This window comes from Eriocheir sinensis, chromosome 68 (genome assembly GCF_024679095.1).
Source record: "Eriocheir sinensis breed Jianghai 21 chromosome 68, ASM2467909v1, whole genome shotgun sequence".
NCBI classification, from domain to species: domain Eukaryota; kingdom Metazoa; phylum Arthropoda; class Malacostraca; order Decapoda; family Varunidae; genus Eriocheir; species Eriocheir sinensis.
Window position 1 is genome coordinate 383,583 of NC_066576.1, and position 24,625 is coordinate 408,207.

The 24,625-nt window shown below is 43.7% G+C and overlaps 1 protein-coding gene across 2 annotated transcripts in view; it reads right to left on the minus strand.

Annotated features, from left to right (window-relative positions):
* LOC126988104 (fat-like cadherin-related tumor suppressor homolog) overlaps positions 1-24,625 on the minus strand; it is a 51,498-nt gene that overhangs the window by 4,810 nt on the left and 22,063 nt on the right. Inside the window, exons 16-21 of one of the 2 annotated variants that reach the window (XM_050845911.1) lie at positions 22,754-22,891; positions 20,951-21,094; positions 12,979-13,152; positions 10,453-12,825; positions 9,957-10,248; positions 3,530-3,613 (exon numbers count right to left, since the gene is read on the minus strand). In XM_050845911.1, the coding sequence (XP_050701868.1) occupies positions 3,530-3,613; positions 9,957-10,248; positions 10,453-12,825; positions 12,979-13,152; positions 20,951-21,094; positions 22,754-22,891 (3,205 nt within the window). Of the gene's footprint in view, positions 1-3,529; positions 3,614-9,956; positions 10,291-10,452; positions 12,826-12,978; positions 13,153-20,950; positions 21,095-22,753; positions 22,892-24,625 lie in introns of both variants that reach the window. The other variant, XM_050845912.1, reaches the window with a different exon arrangement.

The following is a 24,625-nucleotide window of genomic DNA, read 5'->3' on the forward strand; positions in this document are numbered from 1 at the left end:
AAGAAAGTCGTCCTTACCATACAGCAGAACACAATGCCGACGATCAAACTGGCGGCGATCAAAATGGCGGCCATAAATCCGGATTATCCGAAAAATCAGCTTATCCGAAAGAGGCTTCCCCCCTTCCATTTCGGATAATCGGGGTTTTAATATATATATATATATATATATATATATATATATATATATATATATATATATATATATATATATATATATATATATATCTATATATATATATATATATATATATATATATTGATGAAACATTTTGTAAGTTGTAAACCCAAAAAATCAATAAAAAATTGTGTAAATCAACAAAAGCACTAGCTTCATATTAACTATGTACTACTTTGTTGCTCTTGCACTAGCTTCATATTAACTATGTACTACTTTGTTGCTCTTGCACTAGCTTCATATTAACTATGTACTACTTTGTTGCTCTTTTGGCTGTGTGATGAAAGAGTGTCTGTGGCCGTCAACCACAACACAAGACTGTCAGTAGCAGCAGCTGAAGGAACAGATCACAAAGTTACACGGGGATGAAACACGACAGCACTCGTGTTCTTATAATATTAAAAAAGCACGTTACTATCACCATGTTAACTTGTATAGTTTGTCATGGTAAGTGCTACTCAAAGCTGAGCCTCAGAAGACTCGCAGCAGTGGCCGGTTATCTCAAGCAGCACAGGAACTCAGTCGGGTGAGTGTTGGCACAGCGCTGCATTGCCTCTCAGAAACCCTTTGGCTGTCACAAAGGTAAAGTGTCACTCAGCCAGCAGCCTGACTTATGATGTCCATCTTTCAGGGTCTTAGAGACTCCTGGGCCACGGGGAGCCCTTGTGTAGGGCCCATGCAAGGCAGAGGCCTGGCTCTGAGGGCCATGCAACAGTCTTCTGGTGTGGTCACTATCAGCTGTGATGGCCTCTTGAGGGTAGTCTAAATGTGCTGGGGCCCGGCGAGCCAGGAGGTGGGGGCTGGGGAGAGGGGGCACGGCGGGGGAACCTGACGCCTGCCCTCTCTCTGCACCCGCCAGGATATAAATAGAAGTTTGTTATTCCTGAGGGTAAAGTCTTGTCATGAGAGTACGCTGCAAAACCTTCACACTTCCCTCCTCGCTGTGAGGGGAAGAACCTAAGCCCCTCACAGAAAGGCTTTTAGTGTTTCCTTGGACAAAATCAAATTTATGCAGATCATAAATTAGAAGCAGGCACCAAATAAATACATGGAGTGAAATTTAATAGAATTTTCATTAGAGTGCATTAACCAAGTCAGTGTTAAGCAGGCATGCTATTAGTGCCATCAGTGGGTGACCCATGCTGTAGCAGCACAGCGTGCCACCGGGAACCTCTGTGCAGTACAGGAGCTGGGCACTCCTGGCCGGCACCACATGATGCAACCCTGAGCCATCACACAAACAAAACTCCTGCCATGACAGATTAAAAAGGAAAGATTTTTTCTGAAATACATATATCTATATATGTATATACTATACTGTGTGTGTGTGTGTGTGTGTCTCTCTCTCTCTCTCTCTCTCTCTCTCTCTCTCTCTCTCTCTCTCTCTCTCTCTCTCTCTCTCTCTCTCTCTCTCTCTCTCTCTCTCTCTCTCTCTTACACACACACACACACACAGAAACAATGGTGAGGGACATGGCAGATAAGAAAAAATGTCATAATGTTTGGTGTAGAAGAAGAAAAACACAGTTGAAGACTCAGAGGGAAAGTTGTGAGAAGAATAAGGTGAAAAGTGTATTGAGAAATTTGAATACTGAAGAAGAGGAAAAGTTTGAGGAAGAAGTAGATGAAATAACAAGATTGGGAAGGTATGAGGAAGGAAAGAACAGGCCATTAAAGATTAAGTTAAGATCCCAAATGACAACAGAAACCATCCTAAATAGGTTGTGGAGATTAAACAACTCTGAAGAATACAAACACATATATGTGAGGAGAAATATGACGGAGGATGAAAGAATGAAGGTAAAAGAAATGATAAATGAAGTGAAAAAAAGGAATGAGGAAAGATCAGAGGAAGATAAGAAGAATTTTTTTCGGAGAATGAAGAACAAAAACTGATGAAGTGGTGGATAGGAGGCGAAGAGAGGGAGTAAGGGTGTTGATATCCTTTCTCTTCCTCCCTCCTTATTTTCACATATTCATTTCTTGCTATCTTAAAGTCTTCTTTATTCCTCTGTTTTTTTTCAATCTTTTCCACGCTCTGTCCCTTTTTTTCTTTGCACCTGCACATCTTGCATTAAACCAACCTTGCTTTCCTCTTTCTATTGGTTTATATAATGGGACATTTTTTGACTCCTGTCTCATATGCCTCTATGAAAACATCATACTTTTCCTGCACTTCGTTTGTTCTTTTTAACTTTTCCCAGTCCAGTTTTTTGTAATATTTCTTGAGATTTTCTATGTCCACTTTCCTGTAGTTTCTCCTTTGTACAATTTGTCTTCCTCAGTGACGTCCTCATCGGTTTCCAACTCTATTATTACATGATCACTTTTTCCCGTGGGACACACATATCTTAACTCATTTAACAGGTGCACTCCCTTCGTCAGCACCAGGTCCAGTCTTGCTGGCTCGTCATCACTCCTGTATCTTGTATTTTCAGTCACCCACTGCATCATTAAGTTTTCCGTAGTCAGTTTTAAAAATCTCTCTCCCCATGCCGTGTGTGTGTGTGTGTGTGTGTGTGTGTGTGTGTGTGTGTGTGTGTGTGTGTGCAAAAGATGTAAGGTACCAATTTCTTTTTCTCCTTTCTCATGCTGAAGATTGACTTTATGGCTTGAATAAAATAAATCCATTAATCTGCACAAGTTATCAATGCTGAGTTAATATTTTTCTTTACTTATTATTTAATTCTCAGAAATCAATGGCAAGTCAATTTTTAAAATGGCAAATGACGACTGAAACACGGCAGATATACTTTTTGAGGAGACGCTAAGTTAGGGAAGGGGGAGGAAGGAGGGGAGTGAGAGGAAGGAGTGGAGGAAGGGTGGGAAAGGGAGACAATGGAGAGGTAGGAGGAGATGGAGAGGAGGGAAAGGACAGTGATGAAGGAGGAGCAGGAAAGGGAGGAGGAGGGAGAGGAGAGAAAAGGTGGAGGGGAGGGAAAGGGGAAAGGAAGGGAGATGAGGATAAAGGTAGGGATTAGGATGAAATAAGAGAGGAGTACAGATGGGAAAATGGAAATAATGATAATGGTAAAGAAAGTAATGATGAAAGAAATGCCTATTGAGAAGAAAGCTAAAAAAATAAAAAAATAAAATACAGGGGTCTGGAAGGGCTACATTAACCCGGTAGCAGCGACGGACCAAATTTGTGGCTTTACCATGTAGCAGCAACGAGCCAAATTTGTGCCATGATATAAACCCCTAAAATAGATGCTACATAATCTGATCACAAACGCTTTGATATATATTATGAAATGATTTGTGTGAGGGGTGATTTTTTTCTCATTTTTCTCGCTTGGTGGGACCATTAAGAAACCTGATTCCCGCTGCTACCGGGTTAAGAATGCCATACCTGAAGAATCGTCTGAAAATGGAGACTGCTGGGCCGAGGAGGTGTGGGTCTCGCCGAGGTTGGTCACCAGGTCACAGCCCACATCTGAAGAACAACGAGGACACATGAAGTTCTGGTCCTCACAATCTGATGCACTCCCAATGCCTCAGATACACATAAACATAGTGCAGTAAGGAGAGGAGACACTCAACAGGGAAAAGGAGATAAAGTTGCAAGTTATGATATAGGGAGTTAGAAAAATTGCAAGTTATAATATGGTTCTGGTCCTCACGATTTGGTGCACACCCAACGCCTCAAGTACAAATAAACACAGGCCAGTAATGAGAGGAGACACTCAACAGGGGAAAAAAAGGAAAAGGCCCCAATTCTCCCCGAGCCTTTGAATAAATTACTCCTAAATTGGTGACCTGGCCATCCCATTCTTAAGGCAGTGAGGTTCCCCAACATCACACTTTACATTTAATTTCTTAGGTGATTCGTCAAAAGTTGAGTGTAGAAATCTCTGGAGACAAACACTGACGATCTCAGGGCAAGAATCACAGCTGCCATTGAAAGCATGGAAGTGTTGCAGTGTACATGGCAGTACATAGAAAATATAAATTAGTATGATGATATTTCCATATATGTTTTGGCAGCTACTGCTCAGCATTCCCTTAGAAGGGTTGCCACAGCAGATGTGTAAACACATGCAGTGAAGAAGGGAAAATACTTAAAGCATCAAGCTGCCTGTGCTCCTTGTACTGCTCTAGGGCTGTGTGGTAACAGTGAACGGTGAGCTGATGCCTTCTGTAACGCACACCTTGGCAGGACTGCTGGGCATCACTAAAGTGGCTGTGTGTCAAACTACTAGCTATCACTTTAGTAAATAGGAAAATTAATCAAGGCCTTTTTTTACCTTCATTCCCTGTGCATGCAAACTTTTGCTCTATGGGCCTATGACTCACTCCCCACAAGTCACCCCTGCTCACTGGGATGTATCTGTAAGAGACAACTCTTGGTGAGGCAGAGCACAGGGAGGCCACCAAGTCTTGTGCCCTGAGGGAAATGACTGACCCTGCCAAGACTTATTTCCAGTGGTAAGGGAGCTGCTGTGGAGGCCTGGACATTTCCAAACCACTGGCCACTATGGTTATGAAGTCGTCCAGCACTGGGGTAGTACTGGCACTAGGGAAAAGGCCAATGTTGTACCAATATTTACAAAGGGGGATAAATAAGCTGTGTCTAATTACCACCAACTGGTTTAAAGTCAGTTGTAGGGAAATCATTTGTGTGTTACAGCTAGAAATATTCATGACCACCCAGACAAATACAATCAGATTACTGACTTCCAGCATGGGTTCACGAAGGGTAAATCTCATCTCACTAAACTTATGTCACTTCTCAAAAAGGTGCATGAAGGGGCAGGAAAGGATGAAAATTATGATGTTGTTTATGTATCTCACTTTAAGTTGAGCATTCAAGACTTAAATAAAGTCAAAGCACATGGGACAGAGGGCTAAGGTTTGGGGTGGATCAGGAGGTGACTAAGAGACAAGACGCAGAGAGTTCAAGTAAACACAGATAAATCAGACTGGGTGTGTGTTACTGATGGCAGCCCACAAGGTTTAGCTTTAGATCCATTGCTATTTACTATTTACATCAATGATCTTGACTGCAGTGCAACCAGTGACATCAGGAAGTTTGCGGATGACACATAAATAGGACGACTAATCAGTGACACTGGTATTGCAGGGCGACCTAAATGCACTGTACGAGTGTTCCCATGAATGGATGATGCAGTTCAACATGGAGATGCTGATAATTTCAACCCAGTAATAGCGACGGGCCAAATTTGTGCCATGATATAAACCTCCCAAAATAGATGATACATAATCTGATCACAAATGCTTTGATATATATTATGAAATGGTTTGTGTGAGGGGTAATTTTTTCTAATTTTTCTCGCTTGGAGAGACCATTAACCCCTTCAATACAAGCAGACAAAACATAACCTCCATGCCATATCCTGGTTTTACAGACTACGTAGAATAGTCCAATGACCATGACGCACATACAGCGTCTCTAGGATATGGTTCGAGAGATGAAATGACTCATATACTGCGTCATGGTACTGAAGAGGTTAAGAAACATGATCCCTGCTGCTACCGGGTTAAGTGTAGGAAAAAATGATCTTCCAAATAGTTAAAACAAATAATGAAACCAAATAATGAAAACAAATAAATAAAACAAGTCTTGGTCACTCTAGGCATGTGTGAGCCCTGACATTCAACCCCCAAATCACTGTATTACTGCCCTGAACCAAACATTTTTTTTTTTTTAAACAGCAGGGGAGGCAGCTCAAGGTCAAAAAACAAAAACAGCAGCAAAAAGGCCTGCTATATGTACACTGCTTTGACAAAAGAAAAAAAGAACGAGAGGCCAGAAGCGAGGTCAATTTTGGGTGGATAGGGGTCTTGATACTCTCCACTTGAAAGAGCTCAATGCAAAATAGTCTTGGGCTGTATTTCTATGGGCATCAGCAACTGGCAGTGCAGAAGTAATCCTAGTTGTATATTTGCCACTGGTTAGACCCTTCCTGGATAAGACTGCTCAATTTTGGTGCCCCTATTACAGAGAGGATACAGTTCTCTTAAATTAGTACAGAGGAGAGACTAAAGTGATCCAAGGACATAGAAACGAGCTGTATGGGGTGACTGAAAAACTTAACCTGGTAGCAGCGACAGGCCAAATTTGTGGCTTTACTGTGTAGCAGCGACGGGCCAAATTTGTGGCTTTACCATGTAGCAGCGACGGGCCAAATTTGTGCCATGATTTAAACCCCCCAAAATAGATGATCCACACACTGATCACAAATGCTTTGATATATATTATGAAATGGTTTGTGTGAATGATGATTTTTTCTCATTTTTCTTGCTTAGAGGGACCATTAAGAAACATGATCCCTGCTGCTACTGGGTTAACATATTCTCCGGAAAGCCCTAGACTGTGAGGTGATTTATTATAAGTTTTCAGACGGGTTACAGGGATGAATATTGGCAATTTAGTAACCTTCTCTGACTTAATGAAAGCCTAAAATCACTTAACTCATATGGGGTGAGATTAAAAAGCTTATATTCTCTGGAAAGCCGTAGACTGTGAGGTGATTGATTAGAAGTTCTCAGATGGGTTACAGGGATTAATAAGGGACTTAATGAAAGCCTAAAATCACTTAACTTGTACAGGATGACTAAAAAAAAAAAATTAACTTACATATTATGGAAAGCCATAGACTGACGTGCTTTATTAGAAGTTTTCAGATGTGTTGTAGGGATTAATAAGGGCAATTTAGTAACCTTGCCTGACTTAACAAAAGCCTAATTCACTTCACTTGTACGGGGAGGACTAAAAAAAAATCAACATATTCTCCGGAATACTGTAGACGGTGAGGTGCTTTATTATAAGTTTTCAGGTGGGTTACAGGGATTAACCTGGTAGCAGCGACGGGCCAAATTTGTGCCATGATATAAACCCCCCAAAATAGATGATACATAAACTGATCACAAATGCTTTGATATATATTATGAAATGGTTTGTGTGAGTGATGATTTTTTCTCATTTTTCTCGCTTTGAGGGACCATTAAGAAACATGATCCCCGCTGCTACTGAGTTAATAATTACTGAAAGCCAAATTTACTTCACTCATATGAGGTGACTAAAAACCCTCAAATTATATTCTCCAGAGAGCTGTATAGACTGTGAGGTGATTTATTATAAATTCTCAGATGGGTTGTAGGGATGAATAAAGGCAATTTAGTAACCTTGCCTGACTTAACGAAAGCCAAATTCACTTCACTTGTACGGGGTAACAATAAAAAATAAAAAAATAAAAAATAAATAAATAAATAAATAAATAAAATAAAAAATAACATATTCTCTGGAAAGCTGTAGACTGTGAGGTGATTTATTAGAAGTTTACAGATGGGTTATAGGGATTGATAAGGGCAATTTAGTAACCTTGCCCGACTTATTGAAAGCCTAAAATCACTTAACTCGTATGGGGTGAGATTAAAAAGCTTATATTCTCTGGAAAGCCGAAGACTGTGAGGTGATTTATTAGGAGTTTCCAAATGGGTTATAGGGATGAATATTGGCAATTTAGTAACCTTGCCAGACTTAACGAAAGCCAAATTCACTTAACTCGTATGGAGTAAGATTAAAAAGCTTAGGTATATTCTCTGGAAAGCCCTAGACTGTGAGGTGCTTTATTTGGAGTTCTCAGACGGGTTACAGGGATGAATAAGGGCAATTTAGTAACCTTCCCTGACTTAATGAAAGCTTAAAATCACTTCACTTGTACAGGGTGACTAAAAACCCCTTAACTTACATATTCCGGAAAGCCGTAGACGGTGAGGTGATTTATTGTAAGTTCTCAGTTGGGTTATAGGGATTAATAACGGCAATTTAGTAACCTTGCCTGACTTTCCTAAGGCCAAAAATCTCTTCATTCAGGCAGCTGCTTCCCATCAATCATGTACCTCCCTCTCCTGCCACCTCTCTTACACCCTCCTTCCCCTCCTCTTCCATCACAGCACTCATTCATTCCCACCCTGCCATACAAAACCATACAGCACCTCAGAACTCATAGCACGGTACAGCACCTCATCAGAAGAGAGGGAGCAGATAACAAGAGGATTATTTTTTTACAAGGGAGGCAGCTCAAGGGCAAAAAAACAAAAAGAGCAACAAAAAAGCTTGCTATACGCTGCTTCAACAAATGAAAGCAGAACGAGAGGCCAAAGGAGAGGTCAATTTGAAGTGGAGAGGTGTCTTAACCTGTCCGCTGCGATTGGCACAGATTTTGCCCTCACTGGTTGCCTGGTATCATATATATCCCTTCACTGGTAGCCTGGTAACATATGGTCCCAGGTCTTTCTCTGCCTCTGTGGTGGATAGTGGAGTGTTTCCCATGTGGTATTGGTGTGCTGGATATCCCTTCATTGGTAGCCTGGTAACATATAGTCCCAGGTCTTTCTCTGGCTCTGTGGTGGATAGTGGAGTGTTTCCCATGTGGTATTGGTGTGCTGGATATCCCTTCATTGGTAGCCTGGTAACATATAGTCCCAGGTCTTTCTCTGGCTCTGTGGTGGATAGTGGAGTGTTTCCCATATGGTATCGGTGTGCTGGATATCCCTTCATTTGGTAACATATAGTCCCAGGTCTTTCTCTGCCTCTGTGGTGGATAGTGGAGTGTTTCCCATGTGGTATTGATATGCTTCCCCTCCCAAGGTGCATGACTTTACATTTTTCTTCACTGAATTGTAGCAGCCACTTTTTATTCCATTCCTGTAGCTTGGTAATGTCTTCTTGTAGGAAATCCGCAGTCAAGCAGTTAATACTCTGTGGCAGCCTTTAACTGCTCATGCATTTAAGTACCACCCAACAGTCTGGCACATCGATCATCCACCACCGAGCTGCTCACCTCCAAACAGGCTGAGCGGACTTTTACTGCACATCTTAATAACCTCAGTACCAGGGGTGTGGAGTCAGAGTTTAAATTTTCCGACTCCGACTCCGGGAAATTTTAAAGTTGCAACTCCAACTCTGACTCTGACTCCGGCCCCCATGCCCCTCCCCCTCTATGGCATTTTTTTTTTTTTTTTTTTTAGATGCTGCCTGTAGTGCCGGTAGACTCTCTTGAGGTCCTTTCTCTTACATGTATTTACATCAAAATTATATGTACTCTATATAGACAACATCCGGATAATGTATAAGAAAAAAAGTTCACTACTACATTACACGATAAAGGATTATGTTAAGGAGTCAGAGTCGGGGGTATTTTTACCGACTCCAACTCCAACTCCGGCCAAAAGTACCCGACTCCTCCGACTCCGACTCCACACCCCTGCTCAGTACTATTAATCCAGTGCTGAAATCTTACCTCATGACATTAAAGTTCCAGTATTGGATTAATAGTACTGAGGTTATGTTAGGTTATGCATGTTTGTATGTATAAACTCTATATCAGGGGTTCTCAACTTGGTGTAAATCGTCCCAAGTGTGCTAATTTGATCTTTTCTGTTGGGCAATATTTATTTATTTTCTATTTTCTTATTTATTTATTTATTCATTTATTGGCAACTGGGAGACAGAGGGTAACCAAGAAAAAAATCTCAGTAAAATCCTATCCATTGCATTAGGCTTCAATTCACTAGAGGCTCAATATGTTCTTCTCTGTCCTTTTTTATTCCCGCTATTTACCTCGGCCTAATATACCACATACAAGTTTATTAACAAGTTTTCAAAGTGTGGACGCTAAAATGTAATTGTGGAAGCCTGAGCAGCGAGGGGAGATGTATGAAGGGAGGTATGAAAAATGGGGTCATGGGTAAACAATGGTTGGGACCCCCTGCTCCATATATTGCTCTATTTACAGAGCTATTTGACTCACCCTTGATGGGCATGAAGTAGGAGTCGTTGAGGTTGTTGTGGTGGTCCCAGGGCTTGTGGAGAGAGTCGGAGTCACTGTTGGAGGGTGGCGGAGGGGAGAGGTTGGGCGGCATGACCACGGGCTTTTTAAGGCTGTGGAGGAACTCTTGGGAGCATCGTGAAAGTGTCTCCAGCTCAAGACTCTCGTGTCCCGCAGCAGACAGGTCCGCCAGGTGCTTAAGGGTGTTGAGAATGGCGGAGTCGTTGCTGCTGGGGGTGTAGGAGGCCGGGTGGGGGGGCAGCGGCGGCCCCTGCTGTGTGGCACCAAGGCAACAAAAAGAAAACAACTCAAAAGTCTGTAAGAAACAAAACATCTATGACGCTGACACCCTAACACACAGAGGCTCAACAACATCCACAAAATGAAATATGGACAGAAAACATTCAAATTGCAGCCTGTAACTTGATGCCAAGGAAGTGAGTCTGATAAAACTAACATGTACCAGTGTCTGTCTTACCTGGTCTGCCTCCACGTTGCAGATTTTGGAGTTTCTTTTGGGTGCGTCATTCGCCTTGAGGTCGTTCTTCACGTGGTGGTCCGTGAGCTTGACGCGGTTGTTCTGCTGGTGACGCTTGTGCCTCCACCGCCACCGCTGCCAGGTCCCCAGCAGCAGCACGGCCATCACGCACCCCAGGAACATGGCCAGGATGCACAGCAGCTCCTCCAGGGTGATGTTCAGGGAGGAGGACGGCTCTTCAGGCTTCCTAACGGCCTCTGTGCAGTATTCACCGGTAACATTGGAGGAACATATGCACTTGAACCCACCAAAGAAGTTGAGGCAGGTTCCCCCGCTCTGGCAAGGGTTGCGGGTACACTCATCAATGTCCAGCTGGCACATTGCACCGGTAAAGTGTTGGCACTTGCATGTGGGCCCATCGGTACCCTCCTCACAGCGACCGCCATTCTGACAAGGGTTTGGGTTGCAGAAAATGCCATATTCACAACGTTTTCCACTCAGTTTTGAAGGACATTGACACTTATAGGTGTGGCCAACAACAATACATTTGCCTCCATTAAGACAGGGTGAGGAGGAGCAGGGAGCCGTGTCCACCTGGCACTGTCCTCCGGTAAAGCGTGGAGGGCAATTGCACTTATAAGAACCTTCATTTTCTATGCATGTCCCAGCGTTCTGGCAAGGGTAGGAGCCACACACGCCGGCCAGGGGCAGCACACCTGGACACTGGAGCTCCACGTTGGCCAGGCGCGTGAGCACCGTGCCCCTGGAGGCCGTCCCTGTTATTGACACGGGAAGCTCGGTGCCGTCAATAATGATCTGATCGAGACAACCCACAAATCCCAGGCTGCTTTGGGAATAGGAAGACATGCCTGACTCTGGTTCACTGCTGAGGGTAGCACCGAGATACATGAAGTTTGAATCCATGTTCAGAATGTCATTAGCACCCGGCGCCGCTCCTGAACTCACCTCGCCGTCCACACTCAGTGTTGATATGGTGCCGTCTCTGGTCAGGTTGATGAAGTGCCACGCTTCATTGTCGACCCTCACCGTGGACACCCTGACCAGCCCTTCCCCGCTGCCACAGTCCCAGCGGTACTGCACATGTCCGCCGGCCACCTCCAGCACACTGTAGTCCACGTCCCCGGCAGCAAAGACCAGCGTTCCCACCGGGTGTCTGGTGCGCATGAAGGCACTCAGCATAAGTGAGCTGCTCTTACCTTGCTGAGCTATGCTGTACTGGGCATAGCTCTTTCCCCTGAAGGAGAGAGGCCTCAGTGGGTAGTGACACGCAGGGCTGTGGCATTTTGTCAGGTCCACTCGGCACGAAGGTCCTGTTCTGCCTGCAGGGCACTGGCACGTGTAGCCTCGGCTGCTGGTGTTGGTGGGCGCACACTCCTCATACTCAGCACAGGGTCGGTGCCCACAGGCATTGACTAAATTAGTGCAGTTCTGGCCTCCATACCCTTGGTCACACACACAGCCAACTTTCTGGGTAAATCTTGGAGCAACCAGACTAGACAGCTGTGTGTTGAAGGGCATGGCCACATCATCGTTGATTTCCACCACGTCCACACAGTCCCCGTGGCCGCCGCACTCTGAGCCAGACACACACAGGGACTCCATGATGTCCATGAAGGGCAAGCCAAGCTTTTCTTTTATGTCAACTTGTTTTTCTTTTAGCTTCAGCAGCAGATGTTCTCTTGTCATGTAGATTTCAAAGAGTCTCACAACTATCAGAACGTCAAGACTCCTCTGTATGTCTCTTTTGGATCGCTGTGGAATGTAATCTATCTTATCTAAAGAGTGTGAGTGTACGAGGGCTGGCTGCAGGCTGACCAGGACCACAGAATGCTCCTGAACTGACAGCTCTATGGCAATAGCTTTGAGGAAATATTTCTGATACCTGGAGAGAAATTCATCGGAGGACAGAGGACCCAGGCGAATGATGACGGCATTTTCAACCATTTCCTCAGTGACCACGGAGACCTTGATGGAAGCCTGCATGGTGCGGTGATACCTGCCGTCCGACACACTGACGTTGACGCTGTAGTTACCGGCATCAAGAGGTGTCAGTGCCACCAGAGTGCCGTCCTCACTGTCAATGTCAAAGTAGTTGATAGAGCTGACTTCCTCTGGGTAGGGCGCCACAGAGTACTGCAGGGTGTCGTAGGGGTCCTGGTCCAGTGCAGTGACCCGCCCAATGATGCCTCCGGGAAAGGCACTCCGGAAACTGATGACCACGGTTTTAAGCGGGAAGAGTGTTGGCGGGAAGCGGGACTCCTCCACCACACTGACGGTAACTTGGGTGTTAGCGTGGAGTGGTGGCGAGCCGCTGTCCCACACTCGCACCTGCACCACGTACTGATCCTGGACCTGGTGAAGAAGAGGAAACAGGGACTGAAGAATGGCACTCATGTATTACTCTCACTATCTGTGGAGCTTAATTAAAAATGCATACTTCCTTGAGCACTCAGACCACCTGATGGTTTTACTGGATTAAATGCCTTACAAAATATTGAGCGTTACCTTGTGGTTCAATTTATTGGTGGCCAGCCTCAGTGAGCCATCCTGGTCCAGGGTGAAGGCAGGACTCTCAACAGGCTGGTTGATCACCTCCCAGGTGAAGGGAGCGCCGCTGGGGTCAGCGTCGGCATCGGTGGCCATGAGGCGGATCACTGAGTAGCCCACAGCTCGGTTCTCCTAATAAAGAAGAACCACTTGAGACGCACCACTTCAATGTTCACTGGATATGGATATGAATGTGCATGTATATAATTATGTAGTTGCATATAGCTGAAAATGAAAGATGATTGGAAGATAACTAGAAATACAATTCTCTCAATAGATGCGGTGAACAGTGGATCAGCCTGGACAAAGAGGTTGTTCAATCTAAACTTTTAATCAAATTTAAAGCTAAATCTGACCTACTGAGACTCAAGAGATGGGACTCCACTAGTGTAGCTCATTGCCTGTGATCACAACTAGGTAAACACACACACACACACACACACACACACACACACACACACACACACACACACACAGATGGCAGAAAGATGGGCTGGTGAGAGACGTTGTTGAAAAGAAGAGTGTAGTTGTCTTTGGGCTGAAGGAGAAGGTCCTGCCAATACGACATGAGAGAGAGAGAGGAATGAAAAGCAGGCAGCTGTTGAGCTGGTGAGGGAGGTGCAGCATGAAGGCACAGTTTGGAGGACAAGGTAGAGGAAGTACTCCTGAGGATTGGCAAATATAGTCCATTTGTCCGTCCTATGGTTTCAATGGTGGACCCATGAATGGTCTCTAGTATAAGGTTTTTTTGTGGATTCACCTGCCTTAGGGTTCCCTGAAGCAATCTGGTTGGGTTGTCGCAATGACTACTTTGGGGAAAAAATTTTATATGCAAATTAGCAACGCCATTACCGAAAAATCGATTTTCCTCAATATTTTTAAAAGTATACATACTAGGATCATGAAAGTTGTGTCTAACCCAAGGTTTTTATGGTCAAGGAATCAGTTAAAGCCTTTTTGAACCTTCTCTGGTGAATATTTATTTCATTATGTACACTATTTGACTGGTGGGACAGCAGATCAAGTAGTGGGAGCCAGAAAGGTTCAACGACGTAATCCTTCGTCCAGGGGCAATGCATATCGTCATGTCCTTTTTTGGGAGCATTGGAACCTTGATGAAAGGCTCAGGTCTCGAAGAACTGATTGGATCGGCATTTGACGGCTTGACAGGGATCATTAACGGGAAGGCATGGGTGCGAGCCATGAGGGCATTTCGAATGGTGTCAGCTGTGTTACTGCAGGATTTTCTGAAAGATGCTACCAGAACTTTCGATGAAATTTCAGACTATTTGGAAGAGGCACGGAAACACCCGACAGGCCGCCACTGGGTGGACAACTTCGTAAAACCCACACTCTTGGTTCACCAATTCGTCCGTGCAGAAAGAGAAGGCAATTGGCTTTTTCAACAGCTGTGTTTGGAGCGGATGATACCGTACTTCTTCGCCGCTGGACATTTTCATTATGCTCGATATATTTCATGGCACGTGTTGGAGATGCGCCACCTTCTGCCGGAGACAGCCAAGGTCGACCTTCTGGCTGGGGCCCATGTCTGCAGACACAGCGAGGGGTGTTGGAACTCGGTATCAAGTGACCAGTTTGGTGAGCAGACCGCCATCAAGACAGGAAAGGGAGGTTTGAAAGGTATGACACTCTCCCCTGAGCTGGTCATGGAATGGATTGACTCATTCCCAATATCGGTCTATCTTTCGGGTGCCATGGAACACATATATCAAGAGCATCCGGTTGACTCGTCAACACAGGTCAAACACAAAGAAGAAGGTGAAAACAGACGCAAGCTGGATCAACAAGATCGACGAGAGATTTCTTTGGAACTTGCCAAGCATTCCCATCCTCTAGAAGTCGAAAGTGAAGTTCTCTACATTATCGTCAACGGTCAAGTCGCTCCTAAAGAAGTCAACGTCCAGGACACGTTGGTAACTGGAGAGAAGATGGCCAGCTATTTCCGCAACTCTCTACCCTCTGGCTTTCATGCTAAGATCAACAACCAAGTGAAGACTATGGAACACTTGAAGCGAGGCATGAAAGTTGGCAGCAAGACCGTCTTTGATTTGGAAGCAATATTTCTCCGCCTATTGACGGTCGGACAACAGCGACAGTTTCAACTAGCTTCCATATTCCAATATGAACTGTGCAAGCTCCCCTCATCGCTTATGGATGAATACGGCTGCTTGCGAAAAGGCAACAAATCTGTTCTAGCAAATCGTCTTTGTGTACAAATTGCCGCTGCTCCAAATCCAGATATCGTCATAGTAGACGCACAACAGTTGCTCTATCATGTTGTCTGGCCACATAAAGGGGACTGCTCTGTTCTTTTCGACAACATGAAGAGCTGGCTATCCCGCTATCCTGCTATCGTTGAAAAAGTCTTAGTGTTCGACAAATACGACGATGTTTCAGCCAAGGATCATGAGAGAAAGCGACGTGCTGGAGAGGGTTCCACTGACTACAAACTGACACTTAACAGTCCGCTACCGAACCGAGAGGCTGTTCTCAAGAACAAACACAACAAACGGGAGTTGTCACAGGTGCTGTCAACCTGCATCATGGGTGCAAACATGTCTGTCGAAAGTCGAGACGATGGTGGGTTCGCTCATGATGAGGCAGACGTGACTATAATTGCATACCTACTACAAGCTGCCGAGTTTGGCAAAAGAGTGATCCGCATCCTCAGTGACGACACTGATCTATTTGTGCTGATGGTCTTCTGGGTCTGGAAAATGCAGCTACACTTCAGATGCTGTGTCCAGATGGAACGCTGGAATGGAGTCGTGATAGACATCAACGCAACATGTATGCAGCTGGGATCCAAATGTTTGCAGCTACTCGGAATGCACGCACTGAGTGGATGCGATACTGTATCGTACCCATTCAACAAAGGAAAAGTCAGTGCTCTGAATGCTCTGAAAGCCGGGGACTTTCCTGAACTATTCCAAGTTCTGGGTGAAGCAACTGCCACACGTGGCGAACTACTACAAACAGGCCAACGATTCTTCTGTGCCATGTATGATCAACCACCAGGAACCTCTATGAGCCAGGCCCGGTACCAAATGTATTCCAAGAAGAAAGGAAAGCCGTTGCGCATCATGGCGTTACCTCCAACAGAGAAAAACTTGCTTCTCCATGTACAGAGGGCACATCTTCAGATGTTGTTATGGAAGGCGGCTGACCAACAAGGTCCTCCACATGTAGACATCACAGAGTTTGGATGGGAGATGAAGGATGGAATTCCATCACCTAGATATGACACGGGTCCTCCAGCACCTAGAGATCTACTTGATGTCATCAGTTGTGGATGCAGAACTGAGGGCAAGGCATGCACCGAGGCATGTAGCTGCCACAAAAATAATGTGTCTTGCACCGTATATTGTGTATGCGTGTCTGGTGAAGATTGTCACAATCCCTACTCGGTAGCATCAGACCAAAGTGTTGAGGAAGACGATAATGACTCATCGGACGAGGAGTTCGTGTAGGCAAAGACAAGTTAGAGGTTTATATTTCGCTGGGACAAATCGTTCATTGCTTGATACAAAGTTTTCTTAAGTTTTTTTTAAGACTAAAGCACGTTTTAGTTTGGTGCTTTTACGTATGTTCAATTTGTGAAGGAAATTTATAAATTTGGTAATTGCACACACTTAGTTTGTATGAGGTGAAATAAATATTCACCAGAGAAGGTTCAAAAAGGCTTTAACTGATTCCTTGACCATAAAAACCTTGGGTTAGACACAACTTTCATGATCCTAGTATGTATACTTTTAAAAATATTGAGGAAAATCGATTTTTCGGTAATGGCGTTGCTAATTTGCATATAAAATTTTTTCCCCAAAGTAGTCATTGCGACAACCCAACCAGATTGCTTCAGGGAACCCTAAGGCAGGTGAATCCACAAAAAAACCTTATACTAGAGACCATTCATGGGTCCACCTATGTGGCAAATAGACTAATATGTAAAAGGAGGACATCGACCTTTTAAGGTAAGGTTCAGATTGCAGGTGGCTGCAGAGGAAGTGCTTGCAGGAACTTGGAAACTCAAAAAGAGAGGATTACAAAGACGTATGGATCAGGAAGGACCTAAACAAAGAAGAAAGGGGAAAAGTCAACAAACTGTGGGAAGAAGCCAAGCAAAAAAATGAGAGCAGGACAGAGGCGGAGAAGAAGAGGTTTTGGTGGATGGTCACAGATTTAACCCGTCCGCTGTGATTGGCACGGATTTCGCCTTCACTGGTAGCTTGGTAACATATGCTCCCAGGTCTTTCTGTGCCTCAGTGGTGGGTAGTGGAGTGTTTCCCATGTGGTATTGGTATGCTGGATTTCCCCTCCCAAGATGCATGACCTCACATTTTCTTCACTAAATTGGAGTAGCCACTTTTTGTTCCACTCCTGCAGCTTGGTGATGTCTTCTGGTAGGAAATCCGCATCCAAGGGGTTAAGATTGAGGACGTGGTACAGACGGGCAGCAGAGAGGGAGGAAGTGAACCAAAGGTGGCATACACAAACATGAATGGGTTAACAATGGCACTGGCAAAAGTAAATGACTACTGGAGGGAGAACGAACTGGACATAATGGGAATAGTTGAAACAAAGTTGGGCGATGCTGTCGTGTCCCTAGACATTGGTGGAGGAAAGTACAATGTGTGGAGAAAAGACTGACGGGAAATGCAGGGAGGGGGAGTGATGATGTTGGTTAACCCGGTACAGGTAACTCTCGATTTACGCGTTTGGTTTACGCATTTTTTAAATAACGCGGGGTCCAAAATCCAAAAAAATGTTTCATTTACACGTTTTTTCCACTTCTACGCGATATTTTATGGAGTGGCTACCATGTCTCATGCAACTAGACTCACACGACGCCGCGGCCACACAGCTGAGCTCAGTTCTTCCCGCGCACCACTTGAACAACAATACAGTACCTACGCTGCCACGCTACTCAACAATAGGGGTGGGCAGGTACCGGTACTAACGGTACCAGCTATATGGTACGGTACCGGTACCAGACTGCTCGGTACCGGTACCAATACTAGCCAGTCGCTCATTTTGTCCCTCATTTCTTCCTCACATGAGTGAGGCTGAGACTGAGTGCCTGAGTGGATATCTTGGTGATATGGATATTCTCTCTCTCTCTCTCTCTCTCTCTCTCTCTCTCTCTCTCTCTCCACTGAATGAAGCGAATATTTATTTTTCGACAGAAACCTACCTCTTGTTTGATTTACATTGTTTTTTGATTTACGCGACCTCTTCAAGGACACAATACTCACGTAAATTGAGAGTTATCTGTAGCAGCGACGGGCCAAATTTGTGGCTTTACCGTGTAGCAGCGACGGGCCAAATTTGTGGCTTTATCATGTAGCAATGACGGGCCAAATTTGTGGCTTTACCGTGTAGCAGCGACGGGCCAAATTTGTGGCTTTACCGTGTAGCAGCGACGGGCCAAATTTGTGGCTTTACCATGTAGCAGCGACGGGCCAAATTTGTGGCTTTACTGTGTAGCAGCGACTGGCCAAATTTGTGGCTTTACCATGTAGCAGCGACGGGCCAAATTTGTGCCATGATATAAACCCCCCAAAATAGATAATACGTAATCTGATCACAAATGCTTTGATATATATATGAAATGGTTTGTGTGAGGGGTGATTTTTTCTCATTTTTCTTGCTTGGAGGGACCATTAAGAAACATGATCCCCGCTGCTACCGGGTTAAGAAGGACCTGGGAGTTGACAGTGTAAACTATGGCAAGGGATGTGCTGAAATGATGAAAGTTGGAGTACACCGGGAAGGAGGCAGAAACAGAGACTTTGGTGTGATGTGTGTTCCACCAAAACGAGATCTTGGGGTAATGAAAGATATGAGAGAATGATGAAAGACACAAGTGAGGGTATGGAGGAAATGATGAGTGGAAGTGACAACCTAACCATGATGGGGACCTCAACTGCAAAGAGGTGTGTTGGGAGGAGTGGACGTCAGAGGGCGGTGAGGGTCATGGGGAAATACGCTGCTGAGGATGGCAATAAACAACACTCTTACACAATGGATCAGAACACAAGGTTTCAGGGGAGTGATGAACCCTCAAGGATTTACAAAGGAGTCTGAAATAGTAGATAGAGTGTCGTACAAAAAACCTCTAGGACGAAGTGATCACATGGTACTTGAGTTTATGATGAATGAAAGAAGAGAAGTGAGGAGAGGAGAAGACCACAAAACTGGGAGATACAATTACAGCAAGGTGAACTCTGCATAGTTGAGAAAGCACTTGAAGAAGCGGACTGGAGTAAGTTCTATGGAGCGGAAACAGTGGATATGAAGCGGCTGTCCTTACTTGAGACTTACAATGAGGGAGTAAGGCAATACTTGTCAAAAAGGGGAAGAGGGAAGTTAGAAATAAAATTTGGTTCAGTAGAAGATGTGGAAGTGAAAGTGAAGCAAAGTGAGAAAGAGATGTAGCATGGAACAGGTGGAGAAAAGGGAAAGACAGAACCTTTGGCTGAAGTACAAACAAGTATGGAGTATGCATCTCATGTGTGAGGGGCTCCACTCACACAGCTCTCCTGGACAGAGTGGAGTCTAAGGCTCTTCGTCTCATCAGCTCTCCTCCTCTTACTGACAGTCTTCTACCTCTTAAATTCCGCTGCCACGTTGCTTCTCTTTCTTTCTTCTATCGATATTTTCATGCTGACTGCTCTTCTGAACTTGCTAACTGCATGCCTCCCCCCCTCCCACAGCCCTGCTGCACACGACTTTCTACTCATGCTCATCCCTATACTATCCAAACCCCTTATGCAAGAGTTAACCAGCATCTCCATTCTTTCATCCCCTTCACTGGTAAACTCTGGAACAGCCTTCCTTCGTCTGTATTTCCTCCTGCCTATGACTTGACCTCTTTCAAGAAGAGTGTATCAAGACACCTCTCCACCTGAAATTGACCTCTCTTTTGGCTACTCTTTACTTTTTAGTTTTGTGGGAGTGGCAAGTAGCGGGCTTTTTTTTTGTACTCTTTTTGTTGCCCTTGAGCTGTATCCTTTGATGTAAAAAAAAGTGAAATGAATGAAGAGAGGAACAGAGAAACTACTTGAGAAATGTAGGCTACTAGAAAATTTTAAAGCACAGCTGAAATTATTTTATAGATATGTCAATAGCAAGCTGAATAACAACGAAGAAATAAATAAACTTAAGGTGGACGCTGAAAAGTACGAGGATGCTGCAGCAATGGTGGAAGTTATGATTTTTTATTCTTTATCTTATTTATTTATCTTTTTTTACGTTTTCACCTATGGCGCCGGTAGGCTTTCTTGGTGGGGCCTGATGGTCGGCCCCAGCCCATTGTGGTGCAGGCAAGTGTTTATAGTGGTGCCATCTCGCATTGGCTCATGCTGCCCCCCTGAGCTCACCTTTGATCCTAGAATCTAGAGTCTGGGTGAATGTTTTTTTTCAGGCAGTGTTTACAAGGGAGAGTGACTTTAATGGACAAGAAGGAAGAGAAGAAAATATGGAGTACCTGGAAGGAAGACAAGTTTCAGTACAAGAGGTGGAAGGATTAATGGAAGGTCTGGACGTGAGGAAGGCACTAGGACCGGATGGTGTGTCAGGCTGGGTCTAAGGGAGTGCAGTAAGGAATTAGCTGATAAGATCCAATGTGTCATAGTCAGCTCTCTAGCAGAAGGTAAGGGCCCAGCAGACTGGAAGTGAGCAGACATTATGCCAATTCACAAACGAGGATGGTGGGAAGACTCTGGGAAGTACAGGCCAGTCTCTTTGACAAGTGAGGTAGTGAATGTCTGTGAAAGGTTGATCAAAGATAAATGGATGAACTATCTGGAGAGACAACAGATTGACGGACAAACAGTATGGCTTTGGAGGAGGAAAATCTTGTACAATGAACTTGATGTGCTACGTAGCCGCCACTACCCTCTCGCCTCACCTGCACGACCACGGTATAGTTGTCTTGCGTGAACTTGGGTGCATTGTCATTGACGTCGCCCACCTGGATCACGACCTGAGCCATGGCAGTGTTGCTGGGTGTGCCCAAGTCCCTGGCACCCAGCGTCAACTGGTACTTTGCGACCTGAGGAGGTGACGAAAAAGAAGAGGAGGAGGAGGAGGAGGAATAAGATGAAGAAATGAAAAGAAGAAAGAAGAAAAGGAAAGAAGAAAACGAAAATAAAGAAGGGAAACCAAATAAGGGGAGAAGAATTAGAAAGGAAATAAAAGACAAAGAAGAAGAGGAAGAAAGAAGAAGAATGATGAAGCAAGAAGAAAAAAATAATAATAATGACAAGAAGGGAAAGAAGAAGAAAAAGAAAAAAAGTTCAAAATCAATTAAATCAGCTTTGTATGATAATTTAGGAACTGTCTTGACATGCCTAATTTAAATTTCCAACAACACAAAGGATTTGATGTCACAATTATTTTCTTACTGGGAATATATGTAACCCAAGGCCAGTAAAAATGAAAGGCAAAAAGGAGCTGCCATTAAGCTGCTGAGGGCATAACATCAACAGTCTTGGAAGGTCACAAAAGAAGATGGAAGAGGTATTTGGCCTAGGAAGGTATGAGGAGGGAGGTTAAAGGCCACTATCAACTATATTTGGGTGGCAAGGCAATGAGAACAGAAAGAAAAAAGGAGCTATAAGGGTATAACATCAAGCCTCGGAAAGTAACAAAAAAGAAGAGACAGAAGAGGTATTTAGCCTGAGAAGGCATGAGGAGGGAGGTTAACCCAGTAGCAGCGACGGGCCAAATTTGTGTCTTTACCGTGTAGCAGCGACGGGCCAAATTTGTGTCTACCGTGTAGCAGCGACGGGCCAAATTTGTGTCTTTACCGTGTAGCAGCGACGGGCCAAATTTGTGTCTTTACCGTGTAGCAGCGACGGGCCAAATTTGTGTCTTTACCGTGTAGCAGCGACGGGCCAAATTTGTGTCTTTACCGTGTAGCAGCGACGGGCCAAATTTGTGCCATGTTATAAACCCCCCAAAATAGATGATACATAAACTGATTACAAATGCTCTGATATATATTATGAAATGGTTTGTGTGTGATGATTTTTTCTCATTTTTCTCGCTTAGAGGGACCATTAAGAAACATGATCCCCGCTGCTACCGGGTTAAAGGTCACTATCAACTGTAATTGGGTCACAGGGCAATGAGAACAGGAAGGACAAAAGGAGCTGTGAGTTGCTAAGGGCATAACACCAAGTCTTGGAGTAACAAAAAAGAAGAGATGGAAGAGACATTTAGCCAGGAGAGATAGGAGTAGAAAGGTGCAAAGCCACTATCAACTGAATTTGGGTCACAGGGCAATGGCAACAGAAAGGAGCTTAAGAGTTTTGAAAGGGTATAAAACCAATTGTCTTGGAAGGTAACAAAAAAAGAAGATGGAAGAGACGTTTATCCAGGAGAGATACGAGTAGAGTGCTGCAAAGCCACTATCATCTGTATTTGGGTCACAGGGCAATGAGAACAAAGATAAAAGGAGCTCAGAATTGCAAAAGGGCATAACATCAAGTGTTGGAGGGTAACAGAAAAGAAGATGGAAGAGACGTTTATCCAGGAGAGATACGAGTAGAGTGCTGCAAAGCCACTATCATCTGTATTTGGGTCGCAGGGCATGTTGAATTATACGGCCAACAGGACAGAAACTAGCAGACAGCAATATTATTTGGATAAGGAAAGTTATTACATCATGAGAATGCTATACCTAAATATATGATCCATAGTTTCTTACCTTTTCCCTATCCAGTTTCTTGATGACAGTGATGATGCCGGTGTCGTCATCAATAGTGAAGCAGTGGTCTTCGTTTCCCGCCCTGATGCTGTAGTGGACGAGGCTGTTCACGCCATGGTCCACGTCGCTGGCTGAGACCTGCGGTGAAGGGAAAAAAGTTGTCATTCGTAAAGTCATATTAGTGTAGTTGTGGGTCGCTTTTAGTTTGCTAACACCTTGACTGTGGATTTCCTACCAGAAGACATCACCAAGCTACAGGGATGGAACAAAAAGTGGCTGCTACAATTCAATGAAGAAAAATGTTAAGTTTTTTTCTCTATTTTTTTATAATATGTGCTCATATGAAAGTAACATATTAAAAGTCTAGAAAAAACTAATTATGGGAACATAGATTTTAAGGGGGGGTTCTAAGCGATATACGGTGATTTGGGGGAAAACTATTAAAATTGCTCTATTGACTTTATTTATTGTCCGATTATTATCAAACTTGCACAGTTTATGTAAAGTTGGCAAATGAACAACTTTTACTCTTGATATTTTTTTTATTTTATTGGTAGTTTTTGAGAAAATGTAATATATTTCGCAAAATACGTTACTTTTTCTCAAATAGTTCTCAAATTATAGTATTTTTTTCAAAAACTATCAATGAAACAAAAAAAATATCAGGAGTAAAAGTTGTTTATTTGCCAATTTTACATAAACTGTGCGTCTGATAACAAACGGACAATAATTAAAGTCAACAGAACCATTTTAACAGTTTTTCCCCAATTTAGTCTATTTATATATTTTACATATTTTGTGCATTTTTCCTCTTCTCAGCAACATTCATTGGTTATTTGATTGTTAATGTGAATTTTGTCCTAACCTTAAACATTTTTTCAGCAAATTTTCTAACATAAAACTTAGGTTTACCGTAGGAATTGAGCAACATGTTGCATAAAAATCTGATTTATCTGCATATTTACATATGCATTTTCTTTTAATTTCAGATCAGTGACTGACTAGTGACTACCATGGAAAAGTGTGTGTTCTGTAAGCAGCCTCTTGATGAGAGTGAAAAGACTGTCCAGTTAACTCAAAAAGGATGTGATAGTATCTTGAAGGCCATTACTCTGCGTCAGGATTCTATGTCCGTATCTGTTGGTCAGATAGTTCACGTGAAATGTCGCAAGTATTACACAAACCCTAACGTCATTGAAAAAGAGAAAAGAAAATCAGATCATGAGAAAGATTGTCACCAGGGTTCTGGCAGCCTCCGTTCTTCAGCACCAGGATTTGTTTACAAAGAACATTGTTTCTTCTGTGGTTGTGGGGACAGTTCAGGTGGTCGACAAGATGTCAGAAGACTCATTCCGGTTCGATCAATGGACATGCAGAAGAAGATTCTTCAAGCATGTGAAAAGTATGAAGGTTCATGGGTAGATGTAGTCAGAGATCGTGTATTGTTTGTTAACGATCTGCATGCTGCAGATGCAGTATATCATAATCTATGTTCGACCAACTTCAGGACAGGGAAGCAGATTCCAAAAATATTTCATATGAGTGAAAGAAAACCACTGAAGCGGTTTAAAAAGAGTGAGAGTGCTGGGAGACCAAAGCAGCTAACAGCACATGAAGCCTTCTTGAAAGTTGCAGAATACTTTCAGCAAAATGATGATGAACAGAAAACTATAGGTGACTTAATTGAAAAAATGAAAGAATATTGTGAGGACAAGGGTGCTGTGTATGGCTTCACTCACATGAAAAACGAGTTGCAAAAACATTTTGGTGATCAGATAATCATCACAGAAATTGCTGGGAAGTCCAATGTTGTCACTCTGAAAAGTACTGCAACTCAAATATTGCATGATTTTCATTTGAAATCAGAAGAAG